We start from the raw sequence: 19,226 nt of genomic DNA on the forward strand, positions 1-19,226 counted from the left end.
CACCAATCCTGAGGAGGCTTTTCTGCCGGAGCAGCTGCAGCATATTCTTGGAGGAGCTGTTTGACCCCTGGAGGAGCAGCCTGCCGTGGAACTGGCAGAAGAAACAAGAGTCAGAAAAAGCTGGTAAGTATTCTGAGTCCATGTTGTTAATATATGAAAGGGAGAGATTTCTGGTTTATGACCAAATCCCATTTTTGTTGTAGCAGTGTGTATCTACTAATTGTAGAATGCATGCTAGTACTTTGGTGTCACCTACCCCTAATGCCTCTTGGGGAGGTGGATTACCTATGCTGATGGGAGAATCTCTCCTGTCGGTGTAGGTAGTGTCTATTCTGAAGCACTACAGTGGCACAGCTGCAGCGGCACACCTGTGCCGCTGTAGCATTTTAAGTGTAGAAAAGTCCTCAGTTGTGTCTATGGAGCTTCTGGGAGGAACTGAAGCATTCCTCTAAGACTGTATTCAGGCTGAGTTTTTCAAAGTAAAACTGTCTTGAGATTGCACAGGCATTTTTCTCTGAGGATGCATTGAACCTTTTTTGAAGTAATGAGACAGTATATACTTTTTGTCTGCTTTCAGGCCTCTTCACCTCAGTAGCCCAGCCACACTGCACCAGGAGCATGGGATTTTGAACTGTCACAGACCAAGTGTTCAATGGTGAGCTTATGATGGACGTCCTGGACAGAGGCAACAAACAGGTGCAGTACCAAAGGGAAAAAGATTCATGGCAAGTGGAAAGGCATTGACAGGCAGCAGAGTACAAGAAGAGACTTGCAATGCAGTTTCTGGAGCAGGAATGCCGCCTAAGGGACAAAGATGGAGGACAGCAGAAAGAGCTGTTCGAGAGACTGCTTACGCTAATGGCCATGGGATTTCAGGCTCCTTCTCCACTGATACTGTGTCTTGAGTCCCCTCCAAGGTACCATGTCCTGCAGACCAAGAATGCATTGGACAATACCACAGTTGGGTGGCCTGTGCAACCAGGACTGAATGCTAACTGGACAGGGCAAATGTACTCTCTGCAGCAGCACCACCAAGTGTGTGCTAAACGTGCTAGAAAGGGAAAGAATGGGGGTCAGGGGACATGCAAAAGTAGAGAATTTATTCACTTGCATTGGTTTCTCTGTTTTGCACTGTTCAGTGTTTGTTATGCGCTTTATTACTGGTTTTGGTGTTGGTTTATTACTGCAGTTTTGACATCATGATGGCAGCTGGCCTGCTAAACAATGCTTGAATATTGTTTTTCATAATAAGGCCATGTTCACAAATAAAGGCTTTTATTTTATTTAAAAAGTTTACTGCCATCACTGCATTGCATCATATAATGTGTATTTCAAAGAGTAAAGATAAAGAAATAATAAAGCACAACTTGGAAGTTGTAGCCAAACACATTTTCTCAGTGCATCTGTTCAGATCAGTCCATAATGAAAATTCACAATTCATGTCATATGAAACACCATCCCCCCCATTGTGTAAGCAGTCATCTCATCCACAATTACAATTTGCTAGTCTCCAACCCACCCCCATTCATAGCTTACTGCGAGAGTCCTTCATTTACTATAAAAAGTGCGGTGCAAACCCATCTGCAAATGTACTATTCTCCTTCCATTGGTTCATACAAGATCATCATGTGGTGTACAAAGCATCGCTGATTTCTGTTGCCCGTGTGCATCCTGTTCCAGCTGTGAGAGGTGCACTTTCTGGCTGAGTGTACCAGTTCAGTGGTCCCTTACTGTTATAGGTGCATTCGCGGGCAAATGACTCACCTTTGGATTCACAAAGATTGTGAAAAGCACAGCAGACTACAATAATGTGGACAGCATTGATGGCATTGGAATCCAAACTGTTCGGTAAACAGTGCCAGCAGGATTTCAGTCTGCCGAATGTGCTTTTAACCACCATTCTCCACCTCCTGAATGTAATTAAATCTTCTTTTGCCAGGGCCTCTGAGGTTAGAATATGGTTTCAGAAGACAAGGCAAAAGAGATTATATGTGGTTCCCTAGAATAATAGTGGGGACAGTTACTCTAGGACAATGTCATTTGTTCGGAATAGTGTCCTAGGTTGTCTATGAGAGTAGGTGGAAAACAATGGCATTGTGAACTTTTCAAGTGCTGTCCGTGTTGGTGTCCATAAATCTGCATTTGTGGTCCACAAAGGCCTGCATAACTATGGAGTAGTATCCTTTGTGGTTTATGTATTCATGCTCCTTGAAGAGGGCAAACTCTGGGCAGATGAGTCCCATCAATGGCCCTGCCACAGTTTGGAAACCCCATTCTCTTAAACCCAGTAATTACTTCGAGGATATTGTTTATGCACTCCACCTTTGGGTAAATCACATACCTGATTACCCCAGAAACCACTTTACTCACAGTTGACTTTCCAACACCAAACTGGTTAGCAATGGACCTGTAGCAGTCTGAGGTTGCCAGCTTCCAGATGATTGTAGCAACCTGCTTCTGGACCAGCACAGCTGCCCTCATGTTTGTGTCATGATGCTGGAAGGTCAGATTAAGCTGTCCACAGAGCTCCAGAAATGTAGCTTTCTTCATGAGAACGTTCTGGAGCCACTGCTGGTCATCCCAGGTCTGCATGATGATGTGATCCCACCATTTGTGCTTATGGCCCTCCTCCTCCAGAAGTGCTGGTCTACATGGGAGAATTAGCAGCTATACTGAGAGTTAGGAGCAGCATCAGCCAGTTCAAGTCTGCCCTGCCACATCTATGTTGTTGTCATCTTCCAACAGATGCCTTTATTAGATCTTAAAATGCTGCCAAATATCCCTCCTGTGTCTCATGGATGCTCTGTCTGTTTCCTGAAACAGAAGTAAAAGCCCAAGCAGGACGTTCTTCAAATGGTGACTCCTCTATGTTGCTGGCTCGGTTGCCAGGAGTATGCAGACCCAAAAGATAGCTCAGAAGGATGTATTGGCGGGCTATGACAACTTCCTGTAAAGTGCTGTAGGACGGACAAGTTTTCCCACAGTTCACCACGAACAAATGGCCAGAAAAGTTACACCTGGGAAGGGTGTAAGAAAGCTTGGGATAGGCTGGTTTGACTTGGGTTTTTGTAGTGCGGTGTAGATGCCTGAGTGCCGGTGTAAGATCCTGGTCCAGAAATTCTAAACCTAGGGTTAATATTCAGTGTGACCATTCAAGCATAGGTTTACAAACACTAAATCTGTGAGCTTGAGTCCCACAAACTCTGGGCTTACATTGCAGTGTAAACATACCCGTATTATCCCCAAAGTCCGTAGTTGTATGACACACATACGATTCTGGCCTACAATAATATATAAAATTAATACAATAAAGTCTTCCAAGGGTATTACCCCGCAGAGTAATTGATTCTGACAGGCAGGCAAAGGGCAGCAGTGAGAGGGGTCACACTGCAATTACACCTTTTGCCCACCAGGGGCTGATGTGGCACCAGAAGAGCAGCTGGGTCATAGGTTGGAGCAACCAGATGTGGAGAGGAAAGGAGCAGAGGCTGCTTTCCTCACAGTGCCCTGCCCTGCCCATGGGGCCAGGTGAGGCATAGGATATGGGGGTGGTGGCGGATAGAGCTGGTAACATGGGGTTGCTGGGGGAGTCAGACTGGGGTTCAGAAGGACTAGTGAGGGGACAGACTGAGTCACAGGAACTAATGGGGTTGACAACATTGAGCTGGGGCTGAATGGGAGTGGGGTGCAGGCACACATGGGGATGGGGGGGAGTGGGAGTGGCAGAGTGGGGATGCAGCAACAGAAGGGACAGATGTGCCTGACAAAATGGGAGAGGCTAGGGTTCAGCCAGAGTCTGCATGGGGGATGCTCCCCAACTCCATAACAATCCCCACACACACAATTCTCCTCCCCCCCCCCCCAAAAAAAAACAAACAAGTAAAAACCCCTGTTTTGTACTTCTCCCATCCACACCCAACAACCTTCCAGGTTCACTCCCAGGCTTCTTCCCAGCAACTATTTCCCTCTCCCTCAGCTCCTCTGTTACCCCTTACTCCTCCAAGCCTTTGCACTGCTTCTGAGTGGTGTGGGAAATATGTTTATTCTTTGTAGTTTGAAGGAATTATTACTCAAAGTTCTGAATTAATATGCCTAGTAAAAGCTCTATTTATCAAAAAACATTTCCTGAATCTTTTTTTGTTGTCTGTATTGTTAAATATACTTGTTGACAGCTATTTTGAAATAAATTACTAAAATGGAAACTGGCATGATTACATTGTGTTATTTTGACAAAGTATGAAGAATTTTAAAATACTGTGTACAGAATTTTTAATTTTTTTGGTGCAGAATTCCCCCAGGAGTAATAGGCAGAAAATATTTTTCCTAATCTCATTCTTGAAAATGGCCAAACTATTTTTGCTGGAACTCTAAAATACAATAAAATTTATATATTAAAAATCAACCTGAGGCAGACAACCAGCCTGGAAAATTTCAGCCTGAATTGGTAAAGTTTGGCAAAATTATAAGTGACTGAAAAAAGAGTCTTATAATGAAAAGTGTTGGGCATCCGTAAGAATAGGCAGCTACCATCTTCACTGATAATTAGTATATGTAGGAGCTCAAACCTCTGAATAGGGTTTCCAGGTCTCCTGTTTAGGCGTCTGAGATTAAAGTTAGACAACACCAACTATATTCTAAATGCCACACTCTCTCAGCTGCTGACCCCAAGCTCTTTCAGGAGGGGGAGAGTCCTTAAGTTCCTCTTTAGTGTGTTCCTCTTTAGCGCTCTATAGCCACCTCCTTGGGGATTATTACTGCTTGTTAGTCTTCTTCAACAATAAATCAGCGAGGGAGAAATGTAGGTTCTTTCCCCCTGCAGTAACAAGTTCGTCAAATATGTTGGCTTTTGAACCTCTCCTCCCCATCCTTCTGAGTCTTTTGTTGAGGATGGTAAGAAGGGTGAAGATTTTTATTAATCTGGTTTGAATGGTTCAGATTCATAGTTCGTATACGCACACCCTCAAATGCTTTAAATAGTACAATGGCTCACTCAGTTGTTACGTTGTGGATTGGGAAAGCTAATATATTGGAGGATGGCCAGTAAATGGAGAGTGTTCATCCATTTTTAAACTACTGGATCCTGCTGTCCTAAAGATATGAAATACAAATTTTAAGTATCAGAGGGATAGCCGTGTTAGTCTATATCCACAAAAACAACAAGGAGTCCAGTGCCACCTTAAAGACTAACAGATTTATTTGGGCATAAGCTTTCGTGGGTAAAAAACCACCAGATGCATCTGAAGTTTTTTTTTTTTTTTTTTTTTACCCACACAGATTATTAAAATCTTTTATTTGACATACTCCGGGATAAGAGAGAAAAGTTAGGTTGTATTGTTTTTGTTCTTGTTTGCATGTTAGTTTAATCTCTCTTGCTTCATTATCCTCTATATTTTGTGTCTATAAATTGGAATAAGTTTTCATGATTTCTCCTGGAAGGAGATGCTATATGCTTAGGAAGAATGAAAATATCCGGGAGTAGGCCAAGAACTAATAGTCATGTGACTGACTATTTCAAGTGAGCTGAACGTGCCAGAGCAAGTCAGTGAATTTGTCAAACAAAGATAGACTGGTTTGAAATTTACTTTGAGAGTCCATGTTTGCACATAAGTATAGTGTAGAACTTTTAGGAAATCGTATTTGGTTATACACCTCTACCCCAATATAACGCTGTCCTCGGGAGCCAAAAAATCTTACCGTGTTATAGGTGAAACCGCGTTATATCGAACTTGCTTTGATCCATGGGAGTGCGCAGCTCCGCCCCCCCGGAGCACTGCATTACCACATTATATCTGAATTCGTGTTATATCGGGTTGCGTTATATCAGGGTAGAGGTGTACTACGTGATAGCTTGTAATACATATTAGAAACATAAGGTGAGCACAAATGTTTAAAGGCACAGTTTAGGTTGAGAAATCAGGTTTGATTAAAAATAAACTTTTTAAAACTTGATTTGCACAGAAGAGTTCATATTTTTTTCAGTGAGACAGCTTTTCATGGGATAGAAATACCCTAGCGGGAAGTTTAAATATAAACACTACTATATTGTGATAGAGCATGAGAATAACTCAATTTTAATTGTCCAAGCTAATAGATCATAAATAGCAAAATAGTTTAAGATGTTGACTGAAAAGAATTTTTAAAATGTTTTGATCTAAATTTTGAAAAGAGCGCTAGTAAAAAGTTGTTTAAGTAAGAAATAAAGAAATTACATTCCTTAGATTTAGCATGGAGACTACCTAAGGAGACAATAATAATTTTCAGATTGGATGCATGTCTCTAAACAATAGAAGCTGAAAAGCAAGACGTAAACAGAATGTATCAAATAACCTCAGAAAACTTGCCTTTTATCCAAACAAATATCCCAGTCCTTAAATCCAATTTAAATAAGTATAAAATGTCAGGCAATATGTAAGAGAGAAATTAAAAGGGCTAAAATGAAATTTGAAAAGCAAATAAATAAGTTTACATCTTTGGCTATCAGAAACAGGAAGTTTGAGAGAATCAGTGGAACACCAAGACTAACGGGAACAAGTAAGCCTAAAGAATATTTTGGTGGGGGGGTGTCTCGCTCTCCCTTAAACAGGGATCATGATTCAGCTGAAACTTGGTATACTTGAGATCCTTGTTTGTCATATGGCTCCGTTTTGCTTCTAATGGAACTGAGGTTATGGGATGCCCCGAGAAATTATGGGTTCGAAACTGAGAGGAGACGCACTATGTTGTAAACCTCTGACAGCTAGGGAGCAATGTCCAGGGTTCCTTGGTATAGAAGTTACAAGCGCTAGTGCTGTGGTCTCTCCACTCTCCTTTGAAGTTTTGCAGCTTCAACAGAGGCTCCTCTTCTCTGAGGATTGCTGACTGGTCCAGTAGATAACAAGTTGACAACAAGCTTCCCCCGCACCAGATCTGTTGTGCTAGAGTAGGTACGTAGAGATGGACCCATTGGGCCTTTCTGCTTTCCCTCCACTGTCTCCACTTCCATATACCTCAAACATCTCCATTTCCACCATATCCCCATAAAACCCTTTCTATACCCCCTGAAGCCCTCATATACTTGCTGCATTAAAACCCTTACTTTGTTCGTTTATGGGTTGTATAAAAAGGATTAAGGTTGGTTAAGCTTTACACCCTCAATGGAAATGCTAAAAAGAAAAGAAATATGAAGTATAGGACACTGCTCAACTGTACCCTAATAACCACACACCAAGCTTCCACAGACAGTGACAAACTTCACATGGTCACAAAGAACTTCCTTCTAGTTGTATGTAGGGCATTTATCTCCTGTATAGTACAATACACACAACCTTAACCACAACCTCATATTTCTCCCGTAAATATATAAAATGGCAGGCATATGCTTAACTTGCACATACATTGACTGAATATTTGCTGAAGCCGTATTCAGCTTTTGTGTTATTGTGAGGGAGATTAAATGAAGTCAGATTAATAGGGAGCAAATTTAAAACTGATAAATGGAAATATTTTCTCACACAACACATAATTAGCCTGGCACATAATTAGCCTGGGAAACTCTGATTAATGTGAGACTAAAAGGTTGTCAGAATTAAAAAATAGATTGATAAAATATGGATAGTAAGTTACAATAATAAGTACTTTTAAAAAAAAGTTCTGTAAATCTTCAGGCTTGAGAGTTTAAGGAATTGTCTCAATGGGAGTTAGTAAGAAATTTTATCCCTTTAGGCATGTTATTCCATAACTTTCTGTTGCAGGGTTTCTTTTACCTGTCTGCGAAGCATCTGATAATGGCCACTGTCAGAGACAGGATACTGGCCAGATAGACCATTGTTGTGATTCAGTATGGCAATTCTTATGTTAGTATGTTCCCTTGAATTAAAACATGACATGGAAGGAGTGGAGAATTGCACATCCAACTGTAGTACCATAAGTAGACTAACACCTATAGTACTACATGAAATAAATTAATCATAGGAGCAGCAGCATCTCCTCTGCCATTATGAAAGTCAGTGGAAATTGATATAAAACAGAGTAGAATTGAAATGACCTGTTTTTTAATAAGCACAGAAATTGGGTTATAGCTACAATCAGATAAGCCTTTTTTTACCTACAGAACCTGTTTCTTTTAGAAGCGAACCTTGCAATGGTTCTCCATCTGTGTGTCTCAGTAAGATTAGATTTCTGCAATGCACTCTATGTAGGGCTACGTCTTAAATTTATTCAGAAACTGCAGGTGATGCAGTCAGGGGACCAATTGTTAAGCAGTGTTTCTTTTTATAAATGTATTAAACCCATACTGTATAATCAGCTTTGGCTGCCTAGTGGTTTTAAAGATGTTGATTTTGTTCTATAGGGTTTTAAATGGCTGGGATCTACCCAGCTAAGAGACCTCTCTTTGTGACATACTATCATAGCTGAGGTTAGCAGCGGTGCCTGTGTTCAAGTCTCTCTGGGATGGCTCGCTGGATGTTCTTGGTTAAGGCTCTTGGGCCTTTGGAATTTGCTTGCTCCAGAACAGTCTGACCGTGTTAATCTGCAGGGTATGTTGTAAGCCTTTTCTACGTTGCCTATGAGTAAATGATGTTGGATTGTGTCAGTGTGGGATTCTGGGAATTTTATGGGAATACTCATTAATTTCTATTATATTTTTATTCACTGTGCTTGATTTTGGAGAACTGACAGGTTTTTTTAGTGTATTTTTGAAAGCTTGCCAAGGGTGCCTAGAGAATCAGATGGGTGGTTTAATAGTTTGTAAAAATCCAAATAAAATTATTTTTTGCGTTTTGATACTCCTGCCACAGAATCTGTATCCATTTTATAGTTCTTATCAGAGATGTGAGTTTTTGTCTTTACTTTTACAAGTGACGTGGTTTTAGACTGGTCATCATTTTGAATAGGCAAGACTAAGCTGATTCTTGCGCGTACCTTTTTCAATGGAAAAAAAGTCTATAATAATGAAAATTGCCATTGTCTTTGTTAGGGGAATGCTTGATGTACCTTTAACTGTTTATTTGATGTGCTTAAAAAAGATTCTGAACATATGTAACACTTGTAACTCAATTATCTCTTACTGTTTTATAATACTGGTTTGGAGAGACAATACAGTGCACCATATACTAGTATATTTCTTCACCAAAGACGCACATTGAAAGACAAGAGGAGGTTGATATTTAAAATTTAAGACTGATTTATGAAAAACTTTGAATATAATTCTTCTGCATGTCCTTTCTTAATGGGGCAGTGCTATCTAGTGTTAAAATTGTACTTTCTCTGGAAAAAGAATGCAGCTATTTCCTGAAAAGCATTTTGCTTACTGTAATGATATCTTCAGTGTGTATCCTGTTTTCTGAAGATGTATGCTATCTGCAGCGGTTTCCTGAGGATATTCATTTGAACTGTTTTCTGCCATCACTACTGAATACTGATGATATACTATTGCCATGGATTCTGTTGTTATACTATCAGTTTTTAGTTAAATAAAACAGATGTCAGAGCATATTTTCATAGCTATTCAGGAACAACAATTTAATGCAAGAATACATATTAACCTGAAAAACACAAGCTTATTTGTTAGCTGATAGTAACTCAAATACAGAAAAGAGATGTTATTGTAGCTTGGATTGAATTTAACTGCTGGCATAAGAAATGAAATTAAATGCACCATATTTTTAGTTCTGAGGTAAATTGTGATAAAGTATTTATTTAAGTCGCTTACACTCACCTGGTAATAAATGTAATAAAATATAGTTACGTGGGGGAGAGAACAAATATATCCTGTTCAGAGTTAGAGGAAATAATCTAGAATATACCAAAAGTAGTGGTATCCCTCCTATGGAGGACAAAATCTTTCCATTTTGTTCAAAATTTGAGATACTTGAGTATGTTTTATAGAACTGTAAAATAGAAGGTTGATGTTACATATTTATAATTATGAAAAACCTGATCTCTTATGGAGAAGCTGCTATTGTTTTGTTTTCTTCTTTATTAGTAGAGCCATTTATTAGAAGAGTTAATTATGTCAGGTGTATTATTTCAATTGGGGAATAAACTGCAGTAGATAAACTCTTAATTATTCTGCTCTCTGCCAAATTCAACTACTAAATGAGGAAAGAGAAATAAAACTTTGCACTTGTACAGCACATTTAATTTAAAGATATCAGTGTTTTACAAATATCTATCTCAATAGCAATCATATGCATTCTACAGACTAATAAACTGAGATACAGGTGTGAAATAGCTTGCCCTAGGTAAGTCTTTCATTCACAATTGTCAGCAGAGCCCATGATTCCTAACTGAGTCCTTTAGTGCAGTTTCTGAAAATTTTCTGAAACAGAAATGTTATAGAAACAACATTGTTGTTAAAGGATTTCATTTTTTCATAAGTCAGCAAGTCTCTTTTATAAAGGATTGTTAGGGGAAACCTCCTTTTATAATTTAAAACTTCCATTGTAATGTACAGCTCTGCCCCTCACTGCTCATCCAGTCTTCTCACTTAGTGCATTTCCTTCTTCTCCACAGTGACAGCACCAACAACCCTTTTGTTCATTTCAGTCACTTTATATCAGGGGTGGGCAAACTTTTTTGGCCTGAGGGTCACATCTGGGTATGAAAATTGTATGGCGGGCCATGAATGCTCACAAAATTGGGGTTGGGTGTGGGAAGGGGTGAGGGCTGTGGGGTGGGGCTGGGGATGAGGGGTTTGAGGTGCAGGAGGGGGATCAGGGCTGGGGCAAGGGGTAGAACAACACCCCCCGAAAGACAAAAGTTTTGCCGACAACAAGCACTGGTGTGAACTGTGCTTTTGTCAGCAGGAGTGCTCTTCTGCTGGCAAAGCAAATGCTGCTCGTTGGAGGTATAGGTGGCTACACTGCGCGCCTTTTAGCAGCATGGCTGTGGCGACACAGCCGTGTCACTAAAAGCTGCATAGTGTAGACATAGCCTCAGATCTCACTTCTCTTCCCTTATCTTCATCTCATTTCCAGCCCTTCCTTTTGGGCTTAGCTGCCAGTCCTCCTGAGCTCTAATCAGATCTGTCTTCCCACTATATACTGCATAGGGTGGCACTGTGGAGAGAGACCTTTCCCATTTTTTTCTATGGCCCTGGGAACCCTAGTTGGGGTGTCTGCTCCCTGTAACAACAACCTGCCCTGCTTCTTCTCAGTGCCTCTTCCTATACTACCAGCCTTCCTGGTTGCCTTTCTGTATTTTTATGGAGCACTATCTCCCAAACCCCTTTCACTGAAGTCCCTCTTTGCTTTTACACTCTCCACCCCAGTCTGGAGTTCTTTTCCGCTTGGCCCCCCCAGTTACTAAACCGTACTATGCCTTTCTATCTCCCAGCATACCAGGCTCTTAGTCACCCAGTCTTTGTCATATGACCCTACTTATTTCTTCTGTCTGGAGAGGTGCGCTAGGTCTGGCATGAGTACATCTGTGCCCCAACGATTTTACAGCGCCAGCTTACATTGTGACAAGGCCTGAAGTGATTTATTTAATTTATTTTAATTTTGTATGCCTGTTTTGTCACTTACTTTAGGAGTATTAGGAATTTTTTCTTCCCTGGTTTTGCTGGCAGACCTTTCTAGGTGTGTCATAGTATGTATATTATTTGAATGAGCAGGAATATTTGGAAAAAAAGCTTCCATTTTCCAAAATGATTGCCATTGATATTAAATAGGAATTAACCAAAATAGTCTTAAGCACTCCAATTATAAATCCCTTCCCATTTCAGTTGTTCAGTTTTCACCCTTGTGATATGATCACTTCACTAATTTTTCAGCCATCATAGTCTTCTGAGACACCTACAGTTCTGATTAATGTTAATATGTCAGATTTTTTTTTAAAAAGGCCTGATTTTTTTTTTAACATAATAAAGTCCAGAAGGGGCACAATCCCTTTATTTCCTTTGCCAGATAACCTTTATCCGGAAGGAAGGAAGAAGTTAGTTGACTCACATTTTCAGAAATAGGATACACTGAGGATTACATTCTGTACTGCTCCTCTTAGTGGCAAAACACCAAAATCACAGCCCTAAGGAAGAGGTGTCCTCATTGTTACACCTTCCTTGGATTTCAAGCATTACAAAAGAGAGGGACCTGAATCAAAATGTCAGATTCTTGCTACCTTCTTTTCCTTTCTCCCTCCTGCTTTGCATCTTATGCCTCTTTCTAATTTTGAACTACATTGAAGAGTTTTTATGAGGGAACTTTCAATGAGGTCTGAGATTGCGTGGATTTGGGAAATCAATGAATTAAACCACGCTGAAAAGAGAGTTCTGAAATACAACAATCCACTTAAACGCAGATTGATGCATTAAATCACCATTTTAGAAAGAGCTAAGCTAGTAACCAATGTTAAATTTCTGTAGTGATAGACAGAACTAAGGGCCTTCATAAACAATGATTTTAACAGAAAACTTCCATCAGAGTTGGATATGTCAGAGTTCAGTTGTTTTATGTGTTATAGTAAAGCTCTTGCAATACCCCAGATGTTCTTCTTGTGACCATACTTTGGAACCGATAGTTTTATTTTATAGTCACCTATTTATTTCACACTCTTTTTCAGGTGGTATCATGGAAAACTTGACAGAACAATTGCAGAAGAACGTCTTCGGCAAGCCGGAAAACCTGGTAGTTACCTTATTCGAGAGAGTGATCGGAGGCCAGGGTCATTTGTGCTTTCATTTCTTAGCAAAACAAATGTTGTCAATCATTTTAGGTGAGTACCTATTGTTATATTTGAAAATGTGATAGCTACTGTATATATAGATGTAGAAGTCCTTATAGCACATACAAACAAGCTTAAATGTTTGCATTACAATCGATCTTAACTAGCAGTTAAGGTGGTTCTGAATATATATACCTATCATGAGTATATTTTGGTGTTCATTTGCTTGCATTCCATTAATTGTTTTAAAATAAGTATGCTACTTTAAAATACTTTTTACATTGATCAACTTTTTCAGCACCCAGCGCAGAACACAGAAGCATCAGGAAATAAATGGAGCTGCAAAATGGAAAAACGTACTATCAAACAATTTACATCTTGAATTGTAGCGAATAGGCTTATAGGCAGTGTTAGGGAGGTCTTATTTGTTAATCAGAGTCACTGAAAATGAATTGTTCTGAATGTGTTCCCTGACAGTCATTGCAGTTAATATTACATATTATTTAATATTCTTAGTGTACCAACACAAATTAATTTTCTTTTGTTTTAAGAGAAAAATGAAGAGGGAAAAAAGTAAGGAATCCGTTGTGTCTAATGGTTTCTGGGTTTGATGGAAACAACATTCAATGCATGTTGGAAAGGATTGCACTTGATATTAATAGTTCTTTGACCACTGTCCCAGGTTATGACTAGGATTACAGTTTTAAGGAATGTATTTGTTCTTGTTAGTATGAATGAGACTTGCTGTGTGTAAACTTGAATGTTGGCCAATGTATAGTGTGCCAATGGAATAACATTGTTCAGATGCCACAAAATAGAATTGCTGGTATCTTGGAATCTCTTCAGGCTATAACAGCTAATGGGAAAGCAGTTCCCCAGCAGACTACTGGAACAGGACACAGCTGAACTCTAGAAAGTAGTAACTGATTGGGAGTATTCTAATCTGTCAAACCTGAAACAGACCACAGATGGATCTAATGGTATTCAGGAAGGACAGGTTTCAGATGTTCTTCAGGTTCATGGAATCTAGGTTAGGCAGAACAGATGAACAAGCAGTCCATGGGATCTGTAATCTGTAATACATCTTTCCCGTTCATCACTCCCCTAATCCACGCCCTGGGCCATGGTGACAGAGTTCTCCAGAAGATTTCTCTGTGTCGAGGACCCTTCATCCTTATAGCCTCTGAGTACGTGAGGAAGCTGTGGTTTCCAGAATTAATGAATTTGTCTGTTGCCAGTGTGAGTAAGCTCTTGGTGGTAGAGGACTTCCTGAGGCATGGCCCGCTGTTCTACTAAGATCGGACATTTAACTAATTAAATTTAACAAACTTTTGGTCCTGTCATTGACCAGGAGAACTGAAGCAAAGTCTATCAGTCAAGACATTATTGGCAACGCTAAACCCCAGAAGTCTGTCCGCGTCATGAGTGTATTTTGGGGATTTGGAGAACTTTCTCTTCCTGTTGTGTAAGACTGAGATCATAATTCTACAGTCCTCTATTCTGGTAATTTCTTCAAGCCAGTGTAGTGATGGATTGAGGCCCACCATCATCACAAAGTTCAATCTTTGGCTGTTGCAGCCTTGCAGAGACTGGACTATCCTTCTTTACTTGGAGTTTAAAATTTTATATTTGTTAAAAGGTCAACTCTATCAAAAGCCAAAGTCTGATAGACATAGATGTTGTCAGAAGACTTGTTTTGATCTGTTGTTCGAGGAACAGTTTAATAGGTATGTATATAGACTAATATAAAAAATCCTTAAGCAGGAAAATTTCCCAATAAACCCATATCTGAAGTGCAAGGCCACAAGCAAAGAAAATGGTAGAAGTTAAGAAACAGAAAAGCAGCAGAGTCAAGAATCAGTGTGCGATTGTGAGGGAGAGGAGGTTTAACCTAAAAATAGAAACAAATATCCCCAAAATTGTTCACTTGATATCTGGAATGATCATTAGCTTTGAAAAAAAGAGTGAGCATGGCAAGTCGTTCTTAGTCTTCAAGTGTTGAAATATTATCTTCTCAGATTCCAATATCTAATTTTGTAAATAGATCTTTAAGGTATTTCCATTCTTTTAATTTCCGTTTCAACTGGAAAGGAGAAAGTAAAAATTTAAATTGACTTTTTAGATGTTAAATCACTCTACTTCCTAGCTTGTCAATATTGCTTCGTATTGGCCCCTTTTTTTGTTAAATTTAATTACTCATGTTTTTTCTGTATTGACTAAGCAGCCTGGTTGCACAATTTGATTGGGCAATAATATTCTTGTATTATAAGTGTTTTATAAAGTAAGATCAGAAGAAATATTCTAGACCTTTCTTGTATCCCTGTTCCACAGACATTCTTCAGTGAGTTGCAATAAACTTTCTCTCCATTTATTTGTGTCCCCAGTTGGTGTCAACTTTGAATACTCCTATAGTTACAATAAACTTTTAAAATAGGAGCAGGTAGCCCCAAAAAGTCAGTTACTTTTTTATAAAAAACTTTGGATCCTGTTACTTACTGTAATATCCAGTGTGTAATTGGTAACTTACCCTTTCTTGTTAGGGTGTTGTAACCAGAGGAATTGTTCAGTCATCATGTTGATAACTTAAAACAAACAAAAAGATTTGACCAGTCTGATTCTTACAATCACATTATCATACAAATAGTACTGACTAAGAATAATCAATCTGTTTCTCAGTACTGATATCTGACTTTTGTATAGCTGGAAACTTCAACTGTAATTGATACCAGCAATTATGCAATCATAGTCAATTGTTTGGGATGTCTGATTTTATTGATATTGCGCTTGCTTGGCTTTGATTAAATCTTTCTGTGTGCAATTGACCATTAAATTAAGTATAGGGAAAATGTTTTAAAATATCATTGTTTTATTTAAACCCACAGATACAGGAAATTCAGAATTCAGAGTTAAGGTTGTCACTCTTAACTTTCTCTGGTATAGCAATCTAAGTGTGCATGGTACTTAAAATATTACACAAATTTAAGTAGATAAACACAGCACAGGAAAAGAAGGCTTTTTCCTCCACTCTAAGTCTGTCACGTTATTAAGTGAAAACTTTGGCATAGCACATTTTTAATTTAATTAACTTTTAGGTAATGTGAGTTCATTAATTGTGCTTATTGTTTTAAATATTAAAATAAACAACCGTATCAGAATTTTACTGTTTCCTATATTTTATTTTATTTTTCTCAACTTAAAACATTTCTATTCATTTCTGTACATTTATTTTTGTCATCACATCTGTTAGCATGTTTCCAAATAAATCAAAAGTCAAGCAGGAGGGAAAAATTGTTCATATTTTGACAGTTTTAAAGCATACTTGACATTCACAGTAAATCTAATTTAAGGGTATTTCTACACTTGCAAGTTTTTGTGCCAAAAGTTATACCACTTTTATTAAAGTGCTTTAATTAAAAGCACTGTTGTGTGTCCATTGTAGCTCCTTGTGTTGTTGGAACACATCCACACTAGCAGCTCTTGCAATGACGAGAGACCAGAGCACTGTGGTAGCTCTATGTAGCTGGCTGCAGAGTGCTTTAGGAAGGGTTTGTAATGCCTCATTGGACAGGTACAGCATCACATGATGCAGGTTTCTCAATCCCATTGTCAGCTGCTTTTCAGCTCAACTGTGTGTGGGGCGAGTGTGAGACAGCGAGTGTGTGGAAGGAGACAGACAGTGTGTGTTGGTGGAGAGTAAGTGTGTTGGCATGCTATCTCATAAATTCAGACAGCCGCAGGAAGCAGCCAGTCCTGAGACGGGGAGACCCTAACTTCCTTGGTTCTGCACAGCACATATCCATCCCTGCCTGCCTGCGAGTATTCATATTGTGGGAGACAGACCATTCCACATTAATGATTTGCTGTGTGTCCCGGAGCAGAGCAGCACAGCACACCCTGGCTGTTAGAACAGAGCTTTGAAAGGGGAAGGGTGCATGCCTGTAGGGCTGCCGAGTTCAAAACAATGAGCAGAGCGGTCACTTGAGGCATTGTGGGACACCTCCGGAGATCAATTACAGCGATAAAAGCAATCAAAGCGTTTACACTGGCACTACAGCGTTAAAGCCTCCGTGCAAAAAGCCTTATGATTCTGATTGGGGTGGTTCTGTTACAACGCTGCATCTGAGGAGTTTTGGCGCAAAAAGTGGCTTGTCTGTGTAGACGTCAGCACAAAAAGCTGACTTTTAGCACAAAAACTTTCAAGTGTAGACCAGGCGTAAATAATTAAAAATGAGGTATTCAGTGCTCTGCAGGTGTATGATCAACAGTTAAAGCTCTTCCATGTTAATGAAATATTTTGATACGTTTGTCAAAATTAGACTTTGTTGTAAACCTAGTTGCAATTCTAAGTTTTCATTTTCTAGGAAAAGCACCTATTAGATCATCATCTGATCTAGCTGTATGATTTAGACTTGCTCTTTAAAACACACATTCTAGGACAGTATTTTGTCTCTTTTAGTTTTAAATGTTCAGAGTAATGGAGCTTTCCGCTTTGCTTAGTAACATAATATTTTTCATAGTCAGAAAAACCTTCTTGACGTTCATCTTACATTTTCCTGTTTCATCCCTTTACTCCTAGCTTATTATCTCCTTGTTTTGACCCTAAACAAGTCATCATTTTTTTTTCAAGCTTCAAGTGTTTGTAAACTATTATGCCCCTGCTCTGTCACTCTTGCTTAGAAGTTACTTTGTCAAGTGTGTGTGTGTGTGTGTGTGTGTGTGAGAGAGAGAGAGAGAGAATGTATTTTGTTAGGCGTATGCTTTGAAAATAGTTTGCTTTCAAAAGCAAATACTCTGAAAAATCAATACTGTAGCTTCCCTACATTTCTGTAAGTTATCTATGCACATTTATAGAGAAATATCCTTTATTAACTTTAGTGTTTCTTTCCTAACAGGATTATTGCCATGTGTGGAGATTATTACATTGGTGGACGACGATTTTCTTCACTTTCAGACCTAATAGGTTATTACAGTCACGTGTCTTGTTTGCTTAAGGGGGAAAAATTGCTTTTCCCTGTAGCACCTCCTGAGGCAAGTAATAACTTCCTCACAGTAACATGTTTTTTCTTTATTATTTTCTTTTTAATAAAACACTGTTTGGTCTGATATTTGCCATTTTAGAGTGTGAAAGGAAAAATGTAGCAAGTTTCTTCTAGTTTTATAATCACTTTTCCCCTTCACAGTGAAAATATAAGGATTTATACATTATATAGATGCATTTTTGCTGGTGAAAATGCCAAATATTACATATCTTATATTGTAATTAAAAAATACAACAAAAACCTTTAGGTATTCATGTATTATGGAGATATCCAAACACTATAGTGATGAGTATGGTATGAAACCCAATATAGTCTAAGAAGAAATTATAAGAAAACATACAGTTTATGGAGGTAAGACGGTTAAAGAGGTAGAAAGAGGCACCATTAGAATGTAACTATATTAATATGAAATATTGGATAAAATAGAATGGCAACATTTTAGAGTATCCAGTCTGCAGCTAAAGAATTGAGCTCTCTGAAAATTGAGCACCTTTGCAGTATCTCAGAAGTAGGGTACTCAAAATCACTGGTCACTTTTGATAATCTTGGCCTGAATAAAAACCTCTCTAAAAGCACAACTTAGGTGGAGAGCCCAGTGCTGTAAGCAGAGGATATAATCCAAACTTATTTATTTTCTGGAGTTTGCCCTTATTGGTAAATTTTATACAATAAAAAACATAAATGGCAATTTGTACTAATTAAAATGTCACAATTCTAACATACAGTATTTTGGACATTCCAAGGCGAGAATCAAATTGGAAATCTCCTGAATTAATGGTGTACATCACCTATGTCTAACCCTGGTCAGTCTTGAGCTATTATAACTTAAATGTTAGGGGTATTTGCTGAGTATTGTGAGTTCTGCACCTCAAACTAGCAATAATGTTGTGGGGAAATTCTACTTAGGGGAGAGCAAGAATTAAACTTTTTTCCCCTCCTAAATTGTAGCCAGTGGAAGACAGAAGGAGAGTTCGAGCCATTCTGCCATACACTAAAGTGCCAGACACAGATGAAATAAGGTATGTCTTATTAAAGGATCAGAAGCAGTTAAGATATTCTGGAGCATTTTTCAGTACTAATGAGTACAAATCATTTTTGTTTACATCTGTCTTCCCACTCCTAAATGTCAAAATCAGATTTCTTAAGGGCTTATTTATCAGTTGTAGAAGTAGCAGCTTTCTGTTTTGAGTGCATATGTACCGTATTTTCCGGCGTATAAGATGACTTTTTAAACTAAAAAACAACCCCCAAAAATCGGGGGTCGTCTTATATGCCGGGTATAAACAGCTTCGGCTGAGCCAATCCTGGGAGGGGTCTCACTGGTGTATTCTATTAATGCATACAAAGCCTGCTCGGATTGGCAAAGGTTGTAATAGCCCGCCTCTCTGACTCAGCCAATCTGAGCAGGCTTAATAGATGACACCGCTCCCGTGAACGCTCCGCCCTCCTTCTCCTCCCCTTCCCTGGCTTCGCGCGAATCAAATGTTCGCGGGAAGCGTGAAAAAAGGAGCGGGCAGGTAAGCCGGGCGTGTGGGGGAGGGGGCG

The 19,226-nt window shown here is 39.1% G+C and overlaps 1 protein-coding gene across 1 annotated transcript in view; it reads left to right on the plus strand.

Moving 5' to 3' along the window:
* Positions 1-19,226, plus strand: part of RASA1 (RAS p21 protein activator 1) — a 119,239-nt gene that overhangs the window by 16,126 nt on the left and 83,887 nt on the right. Inside the window, exons 2-4 of the mRNA XM_039543856.1 lie at positions 12,541-12,693; positions 17,535-17,670; positions 18,630-18,700. Of these exons, the coding sequence (XP_039399790.1) occupies positions 12,541-12,693; positions 17,535-17,670; positions 18,630-18,700 (360 nt within the window). The remainder of the gene's footprint in view (positions 1-12,540; positions 12,694-17,534; positions 17,671-18,629; positions 18,701-19,226) is intronic.

Source organism: Mauremys reevesii, linkage group 6 (genome assembly GCF_016161935.1).
Source record: "Mauremys reevesii isolate NIE-2019 linkage group 6, ASM1616193v1, whole genome shotgun sequence".
Classification (NCBI taxonomy): Eukaryota; Metazoa; Chordata; order Testudines; family Geoemydidae; genus Mauremys; species Mauremys reevesii.